Source organism: Ipomoea triloba, chromosome 12, assembly GCF_003576645.1.
Source record: "Ipomoea triloba cultivar NCNSP0323 chromosome 12, ASM357664v1".
Lineage (NCBI taxonomy): Eukaryota > Viridiplantae > Streptophyta > Magnoliopsida > Solanales > Convolvulaceae > Ipomoea > Ipomoea triloba.
This window is the reverse complement of record NC_044927.1, coordinates 1,503,065-1,521,842: the sequence shown is the minus strand read 5'-3', so window position 1 is coordinate 1,521,842 and position 18,778 is coordinate 1,503,065. Positions and strand designations below refer to the sequence as shown.

Below are 18,778 nucleotides of genomic sequence, written 5' to 3'. Positions count from 1 at the left end.
TTAGTGAACGAGAGAGAAAGGGAGAAGGGAGTGGGAAGAAAAAGAAGAAAAAAAAAACCATGACAAAACAATATATATATATATATATATATATATATGTGTGTGTGTGTGTGTGTGTGTGTAACTATATATACTCCATATATTTTTTTATTTACGCGGGGCAAATTTTTTATTTTTCTTCCTCCTTCAGGCTCACAAAAATCCTTCACTTAAATTATTTTTATGTCAAATGGCTTAGTTAAACTACTAACTCATATAACTAGATTAACAAAGGTATTGATAATGTGAGTTTGACATTCGAATCACTGTTGTACGATAAAATATAAAAGTTTGTGATGATAGAGAAAAGTAGCACGAGGACATTACAAAAGTTTGTGACGGTGAAAGAAGGTAGCATGAGGACAACTATAAAATATTACTTCGTATCATTTTATTTTTTCTTATCAAAATATATATATATATATATATATATATTATGTGTATTCTCAAAACTTTTGACTCTTTATAAAGGACTTTTGACCATTTATTATTTTCCACCCTTGCTTCCCTTTGGCAGTAAGTAGGGAAGAAAAGCTACTTTCAAGTTTCAACTATTTATTGTATAAAAAAAACTTATTATTTGGAAAAAAAAAAGGAAAAAAAAGAAGAAGAAGAAGAAGAAGTAAGGCATAGCATTCTTAAAACATAATTTCTCCATTATTTTGGACAGCAAGGGAAACCTACAATAACACTACTTGATGGTATACATTGAATTTTCATGTAATAGCTCGTAAACCACACTAAAAAAATCACACTAGACAGACATGTCGAGAATCACGCTCTATCCATTAGATCACCAATTTTGGACCTTATTTCTTCGTATTTCTTTCTCCATATTCATGCTTAGCTAATTTATTAGGCCAAATATTATTATCAAACACATCCGTTCCTTAAACTAAACCAATAGCAACATTTGACTAAAATATATTGGGTCAAAATAAGTAAATTTAACACCTCTAACACAATAACACATTTGGTCACCATTAACTTTTATATTATATAGCCATCTCAAGCCATTCCACATTCTATATAAATTCAAACTAAATACGTAGTATATTTTAATAATCACATTCAATAATGTTATATTATTTCAAAACATCCATTGAACAAAATACCCGACACCTAAAATACATGCAACCACATTCATCTCTCATTTTTTGTCAACAATTCACCGCCTATACTATGAGTCTATGACCTACCTCCACCTCTAATGGCTGCTTTCTTCCAACATATGACCGTCGACAGAAAATACCCAAGTAGAACATCCCAATTTGTTGGATTTTTGGGCGCCAACAAGGAGAGACAAGAGGGGAAAAACATAAAAGAAAAAATATATATATATGTAGACTTTTAATGGACTCGCTGGGGAAATTGACACCAAAAATGGTTACACTCCAGAGCCAGCGCCGTGGATTGTTTTCTTCTCTACTTTATTACTCTTTTGAGCAAGAATCTGCTGGCCTTACTAGACATGAATATCCATGGAATAATCCCAATCTGCAATTCAGAATTACAAAATTGCGTTAAAATGACTGTTTCTTTGCAGAAGTTTAGCATAACGAGTAGATTATATTTTTTGATTTACGAGAAAATTTGCAATCGCCAAAAGTGCGCTCACAAGTAGATAAACAAGCCTAAGTTAGTAATAACTAACTGGCTCAAACTAAGAATTCTAATAAATTGTTCCCGGGTAGAGTCAAACTTAAAATCTTGTGATTACCAAACTAGATGTCCGATCAACTTGGTTAGAATTGTCTTTACTATATTATATTATGACTGTACAATGATAGGGAAACAGGAAAGAGAATGCCGATGAGATGACACAACCGTTTGGTTTAGTATTTGATGCTGTTATGATAATTAAGTGATGAACAACAAGAGCACACATACTAATAGCCATTCCTTACACAGAAATTACGGCAACTATGTTTACTTCAATTCTCCATTTTTTATTTTTTTTTCAGTTTTCTATTTCTCCAAAAAAAAAATACGGAGTCGAAAGATTCTCTGGTTAGTAAAAGTACCAGCTTTTCTAACATCCTGAATCTCATAGTAAACGGATCACGATTACACTAGAATTTACTTATAACCACCTCCTTTATCTATTTCGCTATTCCAAAATTACTAAAACCTTTTTCTGCATAAAGTTTTCAGAATATGTTAGAGCCAAAAAGTGTGCCCACAAGATGAATTGGACATTTGATAAACTGATGCTAGGAATGCAAAGAAATAAATTATAGTATTATACAAACGAAGAAATTTTGATCAATGAGTACCGTGGTATAGTTGGGTGCATCGCCACCAGATAGCCAAGATAACACTATACCTGCAAAAGGAGACAAATATATATCAGCTAAACATGAGGTGAGCTACTTTATATACTCATCGCTTATGAGTTTCGAAAACCATGTCAAAAGCTCTATAGTTGTGACACACACACACATATATATATGTAATGAGGCAAGGAGAAATAGAATAAATAGATTATAGATTACAAGAGCAATCATACAAGTGGCAACATTAATAAAAACTTAAAAAGAATCCAATCATAAATTACAAAAGTGTGATGGGTAGTAGTCATTACCAAAAGGTAGTACAAGCTGCTGAGATATGAAACCCAAAGGCACTCGCCAAAAACATAAAACAAGCAGAAGGTATGTGCAGACCTGCATGACATAGATGAGTAAAGTTTATAAGATAATATAAAGCACGTGACCCTAACAAGCATCAAATTCTCCATGCATTCATTAGTCATTACCTTTAAAAATAATAGGCCTTTTGTATACATATCAAATGACATGCTTATCTCCTTACCGTGAGTCTCAAGGCCTGCACAAGTATATGGAAACCATTAGTATAAGTGATTCAAAAAAAATTTTAAACAGTGGACACCAGATAAGTTCTTGACAGCAGCATCAACCACAAATTATTAATCACCAGATAACTTTAGTGCAGAATAAATATACTTTTTGCAAGTTCCTTCTCCTTAGCTGCCGCGATCCTCCTTAGCTTTGCAGCTTGTGCAAATGTTGAAGGCCTGAAATCAATAAGAAAACAGACTTGAGTGTTCTATACCTGACTACAACTCTTTACAAACCTGCATATTGTAGAAACTGCAAAAGAATACCAATCTCTAAGTGACTTCTTTTCATTAAATAAAAATGATAGATCCTATTGGCTTTCAATCCTATAACAATGCATGCAAATGTAATTAACAACAAACGAATCCTAAATCAGGTATTGATAGCAGCTTAAATAGAAATTAATCCTAGAATAATTAGAATCCCTCACTGTGATAGGGCAGCCGCCTCTCTTAGGAGCCTCTTAATTTCTGCCTTGAGCCGTACATCGTCCGCGGACATGGTTGCTCTCTGCAAAAACTCGTGTTAGGGGAGAAAATCAATTTTGTGTATACGTCAGAAATTTCAGCATGAGTTTGCAATGACACTGTTGTTTCCATTCCATCTCCAATTCCAAATCAATATTATGGAAATTCGTGAAGATTGAACAAATTCATAACATGCATCCAACAGAAGAAGAAAACCAGATGATGAATCAAACACGAGATAAAAGCATTCGATATTGAAACGGCATTAGAAAATATAAAAATAAAAACCTTCTTATTGACTTCGATGTATCGATTGATAAACTGGATAATAGATACCAAAATGAATATCATTGGTGCTGCCATTGAAATATCGAGTTTCTCCAGAGATTCTAAGATATTTTCTTCCATATTTTCTGACATTTTCGTATTATATTTTTCCTTTTTCTCTTTGCGATTTCGTGTTTAAACTAGCTCGGATAGTTTCTATCTTTCTGATTTCTGGATCAATACCGTCGTTGTTTATTAGGGAATTTTTGTGTATTCGTTTTTAAGTGCATATCGAAAGACAAGCTCCTTGCCTAGCTCTGTTTTTTTTTTTTTTTTTTTTTAAATTTTTTTTGTATATTTAGTTTTTTTTTTTTTTATATAAGAGTTGGTTTAATTTAAATTGTGGTAATCTTAATTGAATAATTGGATAGTTAATTTGACGAATAACAATATTTTAATTATTTTAAATTTGACTCTATGTGATAGATGTTTAAAGTTTATAATGAATATGTGTAATGGGCACTAATTAATTGTTGAATAATAATAATTAAGTTTAACAACGTACATTTAATCCTATTACAAAGTGCTAATTGAGCATAAAGTGTTGGACAAAAAAAAAAAAAAAAAAAAACTCCGTATTTGATTAACACGAGAAAGTGGGTTAGGTAATGTACTTTCCTTCTTCTAATTTTTTTTTAAACATAATTCTTTACAATATATATAGTATATATTCTATAATCTTTCAAATTTTTTCAGCTCAAAGAACCAATGCCCTCATGCATAATTTTTTATAATGTAGTGTCTATTATTTATTATTATAATAATTATTATTATTGTTAATATTATAAATTAAAATAATTTATTATATAATTACAAAAAAAATTATTTCAACTTTAGATTTTGTATTTTATGTTTAATTTAAATAATTAATTTACGCTTTTTATGTTTAGTTTTTATGTTTTTTTTTTATCAATTTGAAAACTGTTTTCAAAATAATTTGAAATAACATATCAATACTTAATTGTAATCAGCCAACAAATCCTCGACCAATTTTTTTAGTACTACTGACTTTGTTACAATGTTGTATATGTTCATAACTACCATCATTGACTAATTTAAATGATAATTTAATTATGATCACACATAAAAATGGTCGTTAATAGAGAACGAGGATCATATTTGCGGCTCTTTATGTCGAAAATGAGGCCTAATGCTATATTGGATTACTTTCGAATGTTATGAGTAGGGATGAAAATATACTAGGTCGGGGCGAGCATTGAAAATTAGGCCTGGACTAGTTAGGAGAATTTGAAGTCTGTGTCTGTGTGTAGGTTCTTTTTATGCCCAAGCAAGAGCCTAGCATAGCCTAAAACATTTTTAAATGCCTATTTAATGCAAATTATTATGTAGACTCGAGTCTAAAATACACATTTTACATACTAAATGTTCACAACTTGTTAAAATTGAAATAAATTCAAATTACCGGTAAATTTGACGACAAACGAATGGCCGTCGATCACCTTCTGCGACCACTGATCGCCCTCTTCGTCGGAGAGGGAGACCCATGGTCGCCTTCTCCATGCGACCATTTGGTTGCCATCCCCGCCAGAGATTGCGACTGGCGACCGTCACCCGTCGCGAAGCATCATCGGTGTCGAGTTACATGCTATTATAGGTCAATTACTGATTTTGGGGTTTCAATGCACAAAAATGACTTGTTCATGAGCTTAATTGCACTTTCAAAAAGTTAATAGTCATAATTGTATTTTGGTGTAAAAGTAGGGGATCTAATTGACCATTTTCCCTATTTGTAATTACATGAAAAATGACAACACAAGATATTATGTGATCTTTTGGGGTTAAATATTATGTGATTTAATTCAGAGAGAACATAACAAATTTGGTACCATATTATAGAGTGATATAAATAATGAAAATTCAAGGGGTGGAAGTATAATTGTTAATATAGGTTTACAACTTACCATAGTTTTTTTTTTTTTTTTTTTTTTTTTTTTTTGGGAGTACAAAGAGTAAAGAGAGCCACAACTATGCCGCTTGGTTGCAATGTCTTCGGCAATTTCACATAGTTATTAAACTATAATGTAGTTTTTTTTATTAATAAATATATTTAATATTTAATTAGATGATAATTACACTTTGATCCAACTTAAGCAATCTTTTATTTTGGTCAAAGCATTCACTATAGTAAAATATAAATTGCTAAAATGGTATTCTATATATTAGTTGTTGTGAATTTATATATTTTCTTCCGTATGAATTATTGTGTCGTTGTTGTTTTAGACGTTTAGATACAATCGATATGAAAATAATAGAATAAATTGCGAAAAATAATCATGGAGAAATACGAATATAAATGAGATATATTTTATTAATATTTAGACTATTCACTATACATATAAATCTCTCCTCTTTCTTTCTTTCTTTCTTTTTCTTTTTATTTTTATTTTTATAGGAAAATATCATTCAATTAATTCAAAAGTTGAATAATCAATTGAATTAACATGATATAATCATTTATTGAATTTATTTGATTAACGGCTAATTAAAACCATTTCAATTAACTGGATATTCCTTCTCCTCGGATATTTCTAATTAAACTTGAGACCACCTACAAGATCTCTAATGACAACATCATTCCCCCCCTCCAAAAAAAAAAAAACAAAAAACTAAGCATATATAAAATAAATAAATATGGAAGCAATATAAAAGATGTGAACAATGGTTGATCTAATCAAAACTTTTCCAAAAATATTTTTTTTTATACCAAACAATCAAAACACGCTAGAAATAAATGTGTAGATTTCAACGTGTTTCGTTTAATACATATTTAAAATTATTTTGTAATAAAAAAACTAGATATTTGACCATTAAAATTAGTTTACATTTCATTTTGTTACGTTTGTAAAATTAATCCATGTTCGGTTGAGTGGTGTTGGTAGAATTTCACACATACTCTCACATTTGTAATTACATTTACAATTTGCTTATCAATATACTTCATTTGTCTTATTTAACATGTAAGATTAACTATTCACTTGTCAAATTAAATATTCTTTATTCACTTATTTTCTTTAAAGTTCATTTAGAAGTTTTGGATTTAACTTTCCTTTTTGTATTGAATAATGTCTTTGAAATAGTTTTTAATTATATGATAACAGTAAACTAAATATTACAAAAAATAAATGGTGAATAACTTGTGTCAAATTTATTAATGACCTATACGCATAATAAAATGAGTCGGAAAAAGTATTTTTATTACTTAATTAATTTTTGTTTATTAGTTTTTAGTGCACCTTGTAATATAATAATGTGAAATTTTATAATATGTATATATAGTAATATATATTTTAAAATATAAGAATAATTTAGCCAGTAGCCTAATATTGTGGAGAAGAGAGGACGCAAGATTCTTTAAACGCTGTAAATTTACCTTATTGGCCCTACAACCCGAGATCCACGAAATCATATCGCGTCATTTTGTCGATAATTCCATAGTAGGGCTAAACGGTCCCATAATAAATCCCATATAACATCCGAAGGTTAACGTTGTCATTACAGCACTAAGGCCCAACGCGGCTGGGTCAATTTACATAAACACCCCGACTCACAGGATCCCGCCACGTTAGCGGACTGCTTCATCAGCAGGCGATCCAAGGGCCACGATCCCTCCGCGAGGAAACACAGGAAAAACACAAAGCCGAGAGCACCCTAAACCGGTTGTTTCAGCGGGGCATTCAGCCAATGGGAGGAGAGCGCACGGATGGGTGACGTGGCGAGAGAATTCCGAATTCCCGCCAAAACCCCGGACTTGAAATTTCATTCTCAGGATTCAATTTTTTTTGCCACTTGCGAATTTTTCTTTTTCCCTTTCCTTTCTATCAAACCCTCCCTCGCTCGCTCTTCTTATCTCTCTCCCCATCAGCCCACTCACCACACAACGCACAAAACCAAAGCATATCTCTCTATAGTACTCTTCTCTGTCTCAACCCTAGAGAGGTAAACTCCCAACCCCTGCGCCGCTCTCTTACAGAGTTCCATCGATTTTCGCCGCTTCCCGTCCGATTCTCACCGGTTTTCATCGTTTTTTCGCAGGTTTCGCCATGAAAGGAGGTAAATCTAAGGTCAAGTCCGATAACAAGTGAGTTCTATTCCTCCTTTTGTTTCCTATCGATTTTTTACTTGGTTAACTGTTCCGATCTGCGATTTTGATTTTAATTGTATGTGATGTAAACATAGATGATTTTGCTGGATTTGGCTTTAATTTTTGTTTGCTTTTGTAATTTTTTTTTTACAGGCTCGCTGTGAAGAAACAGGCTGCGGAGACTAAGAAATCGAAAAAGGCCGCCAAGGATCCTAATAAGCCGAAAAGGCCTCCTAGTGCATTCTTCGTTTTCATGTACGCTCTTTGACTTTCTATCTATTTCAGATCAATAAGCATCTGTACGCAGTTCTTTTTGCGGCGATTAGTCGTTAAGTATTAACACTTTTTTGCTGGATTTATTTTGTGAACGAAAGGGAGGAGTTCCGGAAGACGTACAAGGAGAAGCATCCAAACAACAAATCTGTGGCCGTTGTAAGTATTTCTTCAGATTCGTGCTAAATAGTTCCGATTGAGCCGCCGATTCCAAAGCTATCTACGTTTGGAATTTAAATATTTGAATTTTAAATGTTTAAATTTAAAATTATCAGGTCGGTAAGGCTGGAGGAGACAAATGGAAACAACTCTCTGCCTCTGTAAGTGTTTGATTGTTTTGTTAGATTAATTTGTGATCAGTTGATGTCGGTTGCTTATTGTTATTGCTATTGTCAATATTTATTTAGGAGAAAGCTCCTTACATCTCCAAGGCGGAGAAAAGGAAGCAGGAGTACGAGAAGAACATGCAGGCGTACAATAAGAAACAGGCTGCTGGAGCCGCAGAAGAGGAGGAATCTGACAAGTCAAGGTCCGAAGTGAACGATGATGATGAGGATCAGGACGGCAGTGGAGAGGTTTGAATTCGCATATAAAGTTCTGATTAAGTTTGAATTATAGGAACGTTTAATCTGACATTGTGTGGTTGTTTGTTGACAGGATGACAGTGAAGATGACGATTAAAGCATTGATTCGAAGTGATTTGAATGCGATGAAGGATTTGCCGAATATATTCTGACCCTTTGGAATATTGCCTGATGGATAGTTTACTTTTGCTTTTTATTAATTTGGTAGTTTATGTGATATGCTTAAACAGACACTAAGCAAAATGGGTTCCTAGTCTTTCTATGTACTTCAGTTTTTCCATCCCAACTTAATGATAATTCTAATGTAGAAAATTGTCTTTCTTTTGCAAGTTTTAGCCTTCTTTGATCTCACCATTTTCTCCTCTGTACAATATAATGTTTTGTTTTGGTTAGTAGTTCAAGGCCTTTAATCTAATTTGGTAGAAATGTTGAAATATCTTTGTGTGTGATGTGGAGTTCTGGGATAGGGATTGGGTTGCTATCTCTTTAACCTTTGAATGAGTTTTGTAATGGTGGTGGGGATCAAGTGTCTTTTCTTGTGATCGGTTGAGTGCAAAAATATCTTTAGGTTTACTTTGTCTGTCTGCGTCAACTGTTGAAAGTGGGGTCTCCTTTTTTGTGATTTTGGTGAACAAATCCACGCAGGACAGAGCCATCTGTTCCAGCGTTGAACGCTTTGCTTAAAGTTTTGATTGGCGCGTTATTGTCTTCATGTGAAGTAGAACCTTTCTAGAGTAATAATACCACAAGGGATTCAACACTGCTATTATAATTTATTATTTTATTATTAGAGAAAATCTTTTATATTTTCTCCCTATAAATGCATACCTTCCATGGTTAAACTACACAGTTTCTGGTATCAATTGAGAACGTGGTGCGAACAAGATGCATCTTCGCTGTTTCATCTTCTCCCGAAAGGCAATTAAGAAAATAATTGCTGTTGGGAGAAGGAGAAGAAAATAATTGCTTACCAGATCTACTTTGCTATTATCAGGAAGTACAAAGACAACATCTACCCCAAAGAAAAAAGTCAAAAAAGCTTAACTTAGTGGTTTAATAGACCGTATTTGGGAGAAAAGACTGATGTTCAAAACTCGGCAATGGTAGCACCGACATTGATCCCGTTTGTTGAGCTACTAAATTTTGCCATTGGGTTGAGAATTTTACATTTTGCTAGATGAAAATACACAAGAATATGATAAAGGTGGAAATTTGTCCAATATCGGAAGCTTATGAAGCATCCATAATGCCATATAGAAAAGAAGTAGGTAAAAAATTTTAAAAAAGTTTTTTTTTTGAAATAAAAACAAAAATTAGGGTGGTTGATAACCTAGATGTGCCCATAGATGATTTCAATGGGGTTATTCTTAATTGAACATGATTTTATTCTTCATAGGCATGATGTGTGATGGTATAGGCCCAAAAAAGATATGGGAAGATAGAGTATAACATTATTTTTTTTAAAAAAAAAATTTAAGTTATTTCAGTTTTGTGAGATTAATTTTAAGTTCATAGTACTTTATTTCTAGAGCCACTATGTAGGTTAATCACGAGACGACAAACCAGCTACCTTAAGTCCATTGCAAGTAAAGTATACTTTCATCCCTTTCTATTTTTAAGTCATTTAATTCACTTTCTATTTTTATTATAAAATGGCATAATGCCATTGGCTTGGCTCCGACCACCATGTCAAATTATTGATCAAAACAATTTTGACATTTAGCAGAGAATTATTGGGCGTGGCCGACTGAAACTAGTAAACAACCATCATCTTCGTTTCTCCGACAGGAGTCCAATTTCCAGCGTGTCCAGAAGAACCCAGCAGCTCCCTGATTTCACGGAATCTTTGTCCCTTTCCTTAATATTATTCTTGAACCAAGATTAAAATTTTGAATCTGATTCTTGGAGTTTCCAGGTTTACTAGCAATGGCGAAGTGTTTCAGCTTCACGTTATCAAGAGACCAATGTTTCAGATACTCTTTCAGAAACGCCGGCCTGAAATCCTCCACTCAAGACTTGGGAGATGGGACCATTGTGCACTGTTGGATCCCCAAAACCCCCAAACCCCAAAAACCCACTCTTCTCCTCATCCACGGGATCGGAGCCAATGCCATGTGGCAATGGAACGATTTCATCTCCCCCTTGGCTTCAAAGTTCAATGTTTATGTCCCGGACCTGCTCTTCTTTGGGGAATCCTACACTTCCAGGCCTGAGAGAACAGAGGGGTTTCAAGCCCAGTGTGTGATGAGGGCCATGGAGGGTCATGGGGTGAAGAGGATGAGTGTGGTGGGCCTGAGCTATGGTGGGTTTGTGGCGTATAGCATGGCGGCGCAGTTCCCCGAGGCGGTGGAGAAGGTGGTTCTGGGTTGTGCTGGGGTGTGCTTGGAGGAGAAGGATATGGAAAATGGGATGTTTATAGTGAAGAGTGTGGAGGAGGCTGTTGATATCTTGTTGCCTCAGAGCCCTCAGAAACTCAAGGAGTTGATGAGGTTTTCGTTTTATAAGCCTGCTAAGATTGCTGTCCCTTCTTGTTTCCTGGCTGATTTCATTGATGTGAGTGCTTTGATTCCCATTTCCCTCTCCCAATTCCTCAATTCATTAAGCATAAAAGATTGAATCTTTGATTATGAGTTCAGACATTTACTATCTAAATGCTTGTTTTCCTTGTTTATGTTTGTTGGTAATGAGAACTGATGTGATCGGGGCAACCCCAGACAAGTTGGCCGGATATGTTGATTTAATAACCATAAGGTTGCAAGTTCTATCCCGGGGTTTACCCCATAGCATTAGGCTTCGTTTCTTTATTCACAGTATCCATCCCTTTACTAGCATTAGTTTTGGTTTCTTTATCAACAGTATCAGTGCACAGTTGTCAGTTGCACAAACTTGAGTAGTGGCTGTGGTTTCTTTCATTACTCAGAAGAAGAAAAAAAGAACTGATGTGATCTTCTACTTGGCTTATTCTATAGACTACAAGGCTTTGGCTTATTAAAAATTTAGTGTTATTACCAGTCTGAAATGAAAAATTGAAGGTTAAAGAACAAAACAGTCTTCACTATATTTTTAGTAGGATTCTTATATCCCTTTATTGTCACATTGGTAGATGCTTGCTGAACCATATGATTTTTCTTTGCTATATTATGCTTGGAATGTGATTTTAGATCTATTTAAGGATTACTAGATTTATTACAGCCAAAGGATTGATTGCTTTTTACCCACAATTGGTATTTGGCCTAAATGCCAAGATATCTCCTTCTAGCCACTAAACATTTCTGAAAGATAAGTATTTTATTTGCTGTTTATAAACCGTGTAATGATGCTTAACGATTAGTTCATGGGGTTACGAGCATGATGATGGATCGTTGTGTGCTGCATTTGGCCGAACTTAAACTTTACAGTTTGTCTTTTGACTTCACCAGACATTCGATGAGTTTGAGAGTAGCCAGTTGTTTGCCAGAGTGTGATATTAGTCGTCTTTGATATTCTAGCTTCAATGACATATATATGCAGATGGAAAATTTACTCGGTTTCTTAGTTCAGATGAACTTTTTTTTTTCCGGTCATTAAAACACCATTTGATCTTGTTTACTACATCTTATGCCCTTTGTCTGACATAGCTGGTGTAGAAAAGTTTCGTGAAGATAAGCCAAACAACCCCGAGCTTTTCAATCGTGCCTTTCTGATCGCTTTTGGAATGATCATTATCTTGGATTCTTGGAATGGTTTAAAATCACAAGGAATATTACAGAACTTTTGTCTGATTTTGAAACTAGTTCACTCGTACATAAGGTGTTCGTTTTGATTGTCTATGCCTGTTATGCTTGAAACCAATACAGTTAATTTCTTATACTCGATTACAGGTGATGTGCACTGTGAATCGCCAAGAGAGAAAGGAGCTTATCGAGGCATTATACAAAGACAGAAAGTTGTCTGATCTTCCTAAGATTACTCAGGTCAGTTATCAAAGGTTGCCATAGCTTTACCACTAAAGTGTTCTTGTTCCTTCTTTTTTTATTTTTATTTTTATTTTTATTTTTTACATATGAGTTTATAAAGTCATGTGTTAGACTAATTAATGATTGGATTCAATCTTTGTTGATGCAGCCCACATTGATCATCTGGGGAGAAAACGATCAGGTATTTCCACCAGAATTAGCGCACCGATTGAAAAGGTTGATACCTTCAAAAGAAGAGCCTTTCCATTTTCCAGTATGAAAATATTCTGCAACAAAACTGAGACTCCACTTATGTGAATGCTCAATCTGAATGATTTATGCAGGCATTTGGGAGACAACGCGCAGCTAGTGATGCTCAAGAACGCGGGGCATGCAATCAATCTGGAGAAACCGAAGCAACTGTACAGCCATTTGAAAGCGTTTCTTATGGATTCTTGCTCTCCTCCCCAGCAGGATGGCAACAACAGGAACACAGAGTAGAGGCATGAAAAATGGCAAAAGTTAAGTATGTGTATATATACATACCAAAAAATATGCAGAAATGCTGTTGAGATCAACAAGTGATATCCGTTTTGATTAATTGAGTGAGATATTTAATCTCTTTTCTATTTTTATTACATTCTTTTCCTGGTTGGGTTGTCAAGTTCCACCAATTGGTATTCATTTTATTCTTTAATGATTCAATTATCCTAGGACCATATTAAGCAGTTACAGGATAAAGTGTAGGAAAGGAAAAAATCCGACCTGCCGGATTCGAACCAGCGACCTAAGGATTTGCTGCTATAGTCAAATGCCTACTACAGTCCTCCGCTCTACCAACTGAGCTAAGGTCGGATAATATTAAAATGTTAATTCATTCGAATTTGTTTAATCTGTGGAAGCTTAGGTCTTCTTTGCGGGAAGAGATAAAAAATACGGGGCGAGAGAGGTTCGAACTCTCGACCTCAAGATAACTCAGAATCTTTGAGACCTACGCGCTAGCCAACTGCGCCACCACCCCTTGATGTTTGCAAAGCTTCAACTTAATAAATAAAACAGATTTCATAACGAAGAAGGTTCAGATTAAAACTCTTACTTTTTGTTGATCTTGTTAGAATAATATAATCAAGAATGATCTCCTTACATTTTTCTTTCCACATATATATATATATATATATATATATTATAGTAAACCTAATGATATAAAGTTGATAATTGCTTTCTTTTTGCCCACAACATAATTCAATCTCTATATACTAAAAATGTTTTTTTTTCTGAACCAAAGCAAAATGATATGGTTATCACTTAAAAACAAAGGTGTGATACAATTCGATGGTAAACCAACACAGTTTAACTTGACAATCTAAAAGTTCGCGGCCTTTGCTGGCGTATAGGCTACCAAATTCGCTGTTCACCTCACATGTATAACTACTAACCCACTACTAACCCGCTAAGAGAGCTAACCAAAGACGTGCTCAGTAATTATGCTACCAGTATGAGAAAGTCATGTACCTAATAGTATAGTATAAATTGACCTCAAGAGCTTATGAATCAAATTGACAAAAACTTTACTTTAATGTCAGAAGTTTTAACAAGAAAAATATGAAGAGAACTTTATGTCTATAACTTATAATTAATGAATTCTTGAATTTAAAAAGATGTAAAACCCTTAATTAATCTTTCCTGCTTTGCTTCCTTCTCCAATGGTTCATTAATCAAAACCCAGGCATTCTGCAACAGAGCCAAACTATTGTTACCACACTTCTGTTCCAGTTCACTTCAACAGGACCAGCCACAATGGTGCATAATATCCTTCTTGTTCTAATAGTCTTACTACTTCATGGAAACCACATCTTGAAGCAGCAACTCTAAGTCCTTCAGTCTGCAAATTGACACCAGAAAACATATAGGATGAGAACTACAAGTCACTAGAATGTTGTTAACAATTGAGTGCTGCTGCTTGTACCTAACATCACTCAAGTCGGGATATTTTGCAATGGCTTCTTTGAAATCCTGTGATAAAAATAGGTCATGAAATAGTGTGGTCAGATCCACAAATTGCATACTGGGTGCCTGGAGGTCCTGTTTCCAGCTTTGGCCACAAGATCCCGATTAACAACTATGGAGACTGTAGTAACTAATGGCCTCACCTGATTAGCAGTGGATGATGTATATGAGATCACACACGACATCCCCGCACTTGTTGCAGCCTAAAGAAGTTGAGCAGCATATAGAGTTTGCATCATTAAATTATTAACCAAACCTCATAATTGAAAGGATGACTGGCAGGCAAGCAATCACAGGTTATATGAAAATCCACACTCAAGGGTTCTGCTAATTAACAGTTTACTCTTTTTCTTTCTCAAGTTATTGGGCAGAGGCTTGAAGGGCCAATTATAGTACCAGGTAGGGGGGGGGGGGGGGGGGGGGAATTGTTGGCCGAAGGCCTGAAGAGTCAAATCTAGCACTCTGCTAATGTAGTGCTAGTTGCTATGCAAGTATTAGTTATAGATTTTAGCGTAATGGTAAGCACTTTATCCTAACATAGGCCTTGATACCTATGGAGTATGCTTTTGAAAAAGAGGATACCTGCAGTCCAATGACACTATCCTCTACCACCAAACAATTTCTCTCTGACACGCCAAGCTTCTGTAAATAAAATAATAAATCGTCAGTGTATTCAAATGGCATTAAGGGTTGAAACTTTGAAATCAGTGGATTGCAATTGGAAGTTTCATAAATTGGTAACCTTGGCAGCTGTTATGTATATTGAAGGATCAGGCTTTTTTTCCTTCACATCGTCGCCTATAAAAGATGGAGACACCTTTAGATTAGACTACCCAAACATTCATGTTCCAAATGTCAGCAGAAGTTATTTGTTTGATAAGCTTTCTATTTCATTATTACTATTTCTATTCCTTGATATGCAACAACTATTACATCATAAGTAAAAGGAGAACTGAATTCCCAGAAAAATGAAACATACCTGCAAGAAAGCAGTCAAGGCCATGGAATCGTTCCTAAACGAACAAAAGTTTGCACAAAAATTGAATCCATATATGTTGTTAAAAGAAAGTTGAAAGCTTCAGCTAACTAATGGGCTTACCAGTCCAATCAGATTTTCCAGACAAAGTATGACTGAACTTTTAGTTGCAGCAGAGCAAACAGCCAGTTTCTTGCCCTGTCATAGAATAGGGAGGAATGCAACAAATGTCACATTTAAGATATAACACTACAAGTTCTCAAAAAAAGATATAACACTACAACAAACTGAAATCTAAACAGGCAGACAGAATTTGAAAAGAACCAAGTGTTTAATGATAACAGATAATCAAATTTATCCATAGAAAAGCAATGCATGAAATGACCCAAGTATCATGACCCGGTTTGTATATTGCAAAGTTATAAAATAACTATATATCTTACAGCAGCCTTGGTTTCATCCATCAATCTCAAAACTCCTGGTCTAGGCTTAACCTGCCAAAGTAATAATCATATAGTTAATTACCTCACTAAGCAAGATTATTCAAGGCATAGGTTGACTTGGTAATCACAAGTTCTGACTCCCGGCAGGAGCAGCCTATTGGCCTTTTTGATTTGATCATAACCTAGGTTAGTTTACTGCCGGCTAAGGTCATGCGTCTACCTGGTGTACACCCCGAGTGGCTGCTCATCACCAAAAAAGAAAAGAAAAAAAAAAGGAAATAAAGGTTTAAATGAATTAGTTTATTCTCTCTCTTACAGTTCCAGATTTGATAATCTGTTTGTATCTTTCAGTCTTCCAATCCTACAAAAACGAAGAACCTGGAATTACAACTGGTAACACCACCGGTGGTAACAGATTAGAAAAAGAAGCTCAAAATTGGTACTTGAAGAATGTCAATTAGATTGGATCTATCGGCATCGTCTTCCGGAGGCTTATCAGAGATTGTAGACGTCGGCCATCCGTGCTCCTTAAAATACCTAATTCATTCCAATTCCGGACACCAAACTCCAACAAATGCATTCAAATTAATCACATACATTTATGAATAATAAACACAATATACACTAAATCGAGAGAAAAAGAGGGAGAGACCATCGCATTTTAGGTTTTCCACCGCCGATTCGGTTCTGGAGATCATCGTAGAATTCGATACCCCAATTCAGCGTCTCAGAAGAAGGGGAAGACGGGCAGCGGACATTGAAGTGAGAGAAAGCGTCGTTATAGGCTTGCCGGTGGAGGTGCTCCGACTCCAATATAACGCCGTCGCAGTCGAAGATCAGAGCGTCTAGCGCACGCCCCGAAGAAGCCGAAGCCGAAACCGACAGGCGTTTTACGCGGGAAGAGAGCGGCTGGGTTCTGAGGCCGGAAGCCCTCGCGACTGGAGTAGAGAAGAAGAGAGAGTTGGAAGAAGACGAGAGTGATGGAGGAGAGAGAAGCGCCGTACACGCCGCCATAGCTGCGACTGTCCACTCACCACGACGACGGCGGCGACGGTTTGGGGATTTGGCGGGTATGGTTTGAGTGGCTATGCGCAAATTGCGTTTTTACACGCGCGATTTGTAACGGATATAACGACCTATCTCTCTTCCCCATCAGGCTATAACAGTAATTTACAACGCAGTAGAGTTGGGCTTCTGCAGTGTATCACTGATGATGAACAAAAAGGTCCAGGCCCAAGCCGAAGCAATATATGTTAAATAAAACAGGCTTACGGCCCATACATTTTCATTAAAAAATGGCAGGCCTAGTCCATGAAATTATATGCTCATAATTAATATATATATATATATATATATATATATATATATATATATATATAAGGTTTTCTAATTTATACCGGACTAACCCTAAATTCTTAGTTGAAAGATGTAAATCGTGAGTCGTCCTGTCAGCTGGAAGGTTCTCATCTCTTGCCTATACACTCTGCACACAAGGAGTTTTCATCACTTTTGATCGATTAAGGTTTTCCAATGACCTCCCAAGTTCCTAGTGAGATTTGAACCATCACAATGTCATTGAAACAAAACTTAAGAATGATGGGTCAAACCAATTAGAAAGAAACACGCTAAAGCTTACATAAAATAAGGTCACACAACTCTCATATAATCTTGGTTAAGAGAGGATGAACGTTGGGTCGGAGGATCAAGAAACTCATGAAAGCCTAACTCCATATTCCAACCATTGGGTGACAACTTGGAAAATCGAGTCCAACATTCTGCTATTAAATCATGACGTTAAGTCGTTAACTGCTACGTTAATATAAGAAAATAAAGTTATATCTTTGCTACTAACTATAATTTTTAATGTAATGATAAGCACTTATTTAAGAATATCATAATGAGGCTAAAAAATGGGACAAAGGGGATGTATAAGAAAAGTTGAATCTATGTTATTAATGTAAAATATTCTAATAAGCTAACTTCATGTGATTTTTGTCATATCTCTCAAAAGATGGAGTTGATTTGGATAACTAGTAACAAAAATGGGACTTAGGGAAAGTTAAAGAAGAGTTGAATCTAGGTTATTAATATAAAATATTCTAATAAGTTAACTTCAAATATTGGGATCTTTACGATTTTACTGAAATATTAACATAAAATAGAAACAAATCAAAAAGTAAATGTTTTAGTAAGACATATTATATTTTTCTACTTTATATTATTCATTATGAACTCTATTAATTTGTGATTGGATCAACAAATTCATATGTGGAACAAAAATAAAGAGTTGAAAAATATTTAAAAAGCATTTGTGTATAGGTTGAAAAATATTATAAAAAATTGAATTAAAAATAATTTTAGTCCAAATTCGTTAATCGAAATAGACAAATAAAATGAGACAGAGAGAGTAAATAGTAATAACGGATTTATTTCATGATTTGAAACAATATTTGAAAAGTAAAGTTAATACTAGTTGGGGTCCTCCAAGTATAGTGTCATTGCAACGTTTAGCCTTAGGCTTTGTTTGGCTACCCTTCAACTTTCAAATTGTCCTTCAACTTTTAAATTAATCACCAATATTTCTTTTAACTTTCAAAATTTTAACCATCCTTATCTTAACTTGCCCTTACTTAAATTAACGGAAGAACCACAGGTGGTTAAATTTGAAAGTTTGAAACACTACTAGTAATTAAATTGAAAGTTTAAAACTAAACGTGATGCTGTGATTGCTGTCACTGTACTCGAAGGACCCTACTGGTTTTAA

At 34.8% G+C, this 18,778-nt stretch overlaps 4 protein-coding genes and 2 non-coding genes across 6 annotated transcripts; 2 read left to right on the top strand and 4 right to left on the bottom strand.

The window, feature by feature from the left end:
- Window positions 1-1,069: 1,069 nt before the first annotated feature.
- On the bottom strand, window positions 1,070-3,862 carry LOC115997910. The gene is made up of 7 exons (XM_031237329.1): window positions 3,656-3,862; window positions 3,331-3,410; window positions 3,006-3,076; window positions 2,798-2,868; window positions 2,624-2,705; window positions 2,316-2,365; window positions 1,070-1,536 (listed from the first exon to the last, which is right to left on the bottom strand). Exons 1-7 carry the CDS (start codon window positions 3,785-3,787, stop codon window positions 1,465-1,467), a joined length of 558 nt encoding a protein of 185 aa, XP_031093189.1. The 5' UTR covers window positions 3,788-3,862; the 3' UTR covers window positions 1,070-1,464.
- A 3,640-nt stretch (window positions 3,863-7,502) lies between these two features.
- On the top strand, window positions 7,503-8,982 carry LOC115998191 (HMG1/2-like protein). The gene is made up of 7 exons (XM_031237685.1): window positions 7,503-7,651; window positions 7,748-7,793; window positions 7,950-8,051; window positions 8,171-8,228; window positions 8,345-8,389; window positions 8,477-8,644; window positions 8,727-8,982. The coding sequence occupies exons 2-7, from the start codon at window positions 7,756-7,758 to the stop codon at window positions 8,748-8,750; spliced, it is 435 nt and encodes a 144-aa protein (XP_031093545.1). The 5' UTR covers window positions 7,503-7,651; window positions 7,748-7,755; the 3' UTR covers window positions 8,751-8,982.
- Window positions 8,983-10,332: 1,350 nt separating this feature from the next.
- Window positions 10,333-13,226, top strand: LOC115998507 (lipase 3-like). The gene is made up of 4 exons (XM_031238090.1): window positions 10,333-11,206; window positions 12,514-12,606; window positions 12,758-12,825; window positions 12,933-13,226. The coding sequence occupies exons 1-4, from the start codon at window positions 10,580-10,582 to the stop codon at window positions 13,087-13,089; spliced, it is 945 nt and encodes a 314-aa protein (XP_031093950.1). The 5' UTR covers window positions 10,333-10,579; the 3' UTR covers window positions 13,090-13,226.
- A 121-nt stretch (window positions 13,227-13,347) lies between these two features.
- On the bottom strand, window positions 13,348-13,443 carry TRNAY-GUA. The gene is made up of 2 exons: window positions 13,407-13,443; window positions 13,348-13,383 (listed from the first exon to the last, which is right to left on the bottom strand). It is a non-coding gene; the product is annotated as a tRNA-Tyr (tRNA).
- Window positions 13,444-13,524: 81 nt separating this feature from the next.
- TRNAL-CAA lies at window positions 13,525-13,609 on the bottom strand. The gene is given in 2 exon segments: window positions 13,525-13,560; window positions 13,572-13,609. It is a non-coding gene; the product is annotated as a tRNA-Leu (tRNA).
- Window positions 13,610-14,132: 523 nt separating this feature from the next.
- Window positions 14,133-17,118, bottom strand: LOC115997940 (haloacid dehalogenase-like hydrolase domain-containing protein At4g39970). Its single transcript, XM_031237362.1, has 11 exons — window positions 16,667-17,118; window positions 16,458-16,551; window positions 16,331-16,375; window positions 16,015-16,065; window positions 15,695-15,769; window positions 15,575-15,608; window positions 15,338-15,393; window positions 15,178-15,237; window positions 14,739-14,798; window positions 14,555-14,601; window positions 14,133-14,470 (listed from the first exon to the last, which is right to left on the bottom strand). Exons 1-11 carry the CDS (start codon window positions 17,026-17,028, stop codon window positions 14,422-14,424), a joined length of 933 nt encoding a protein of 310 aa, XP_031093222.1. The 5' UTR covers window positions 17,029-17,118; the 3' UTR covers window positions 14,133-14,421.
- Window positions 17,119-18,778: the final 1,660 nt, after the last annotated feature.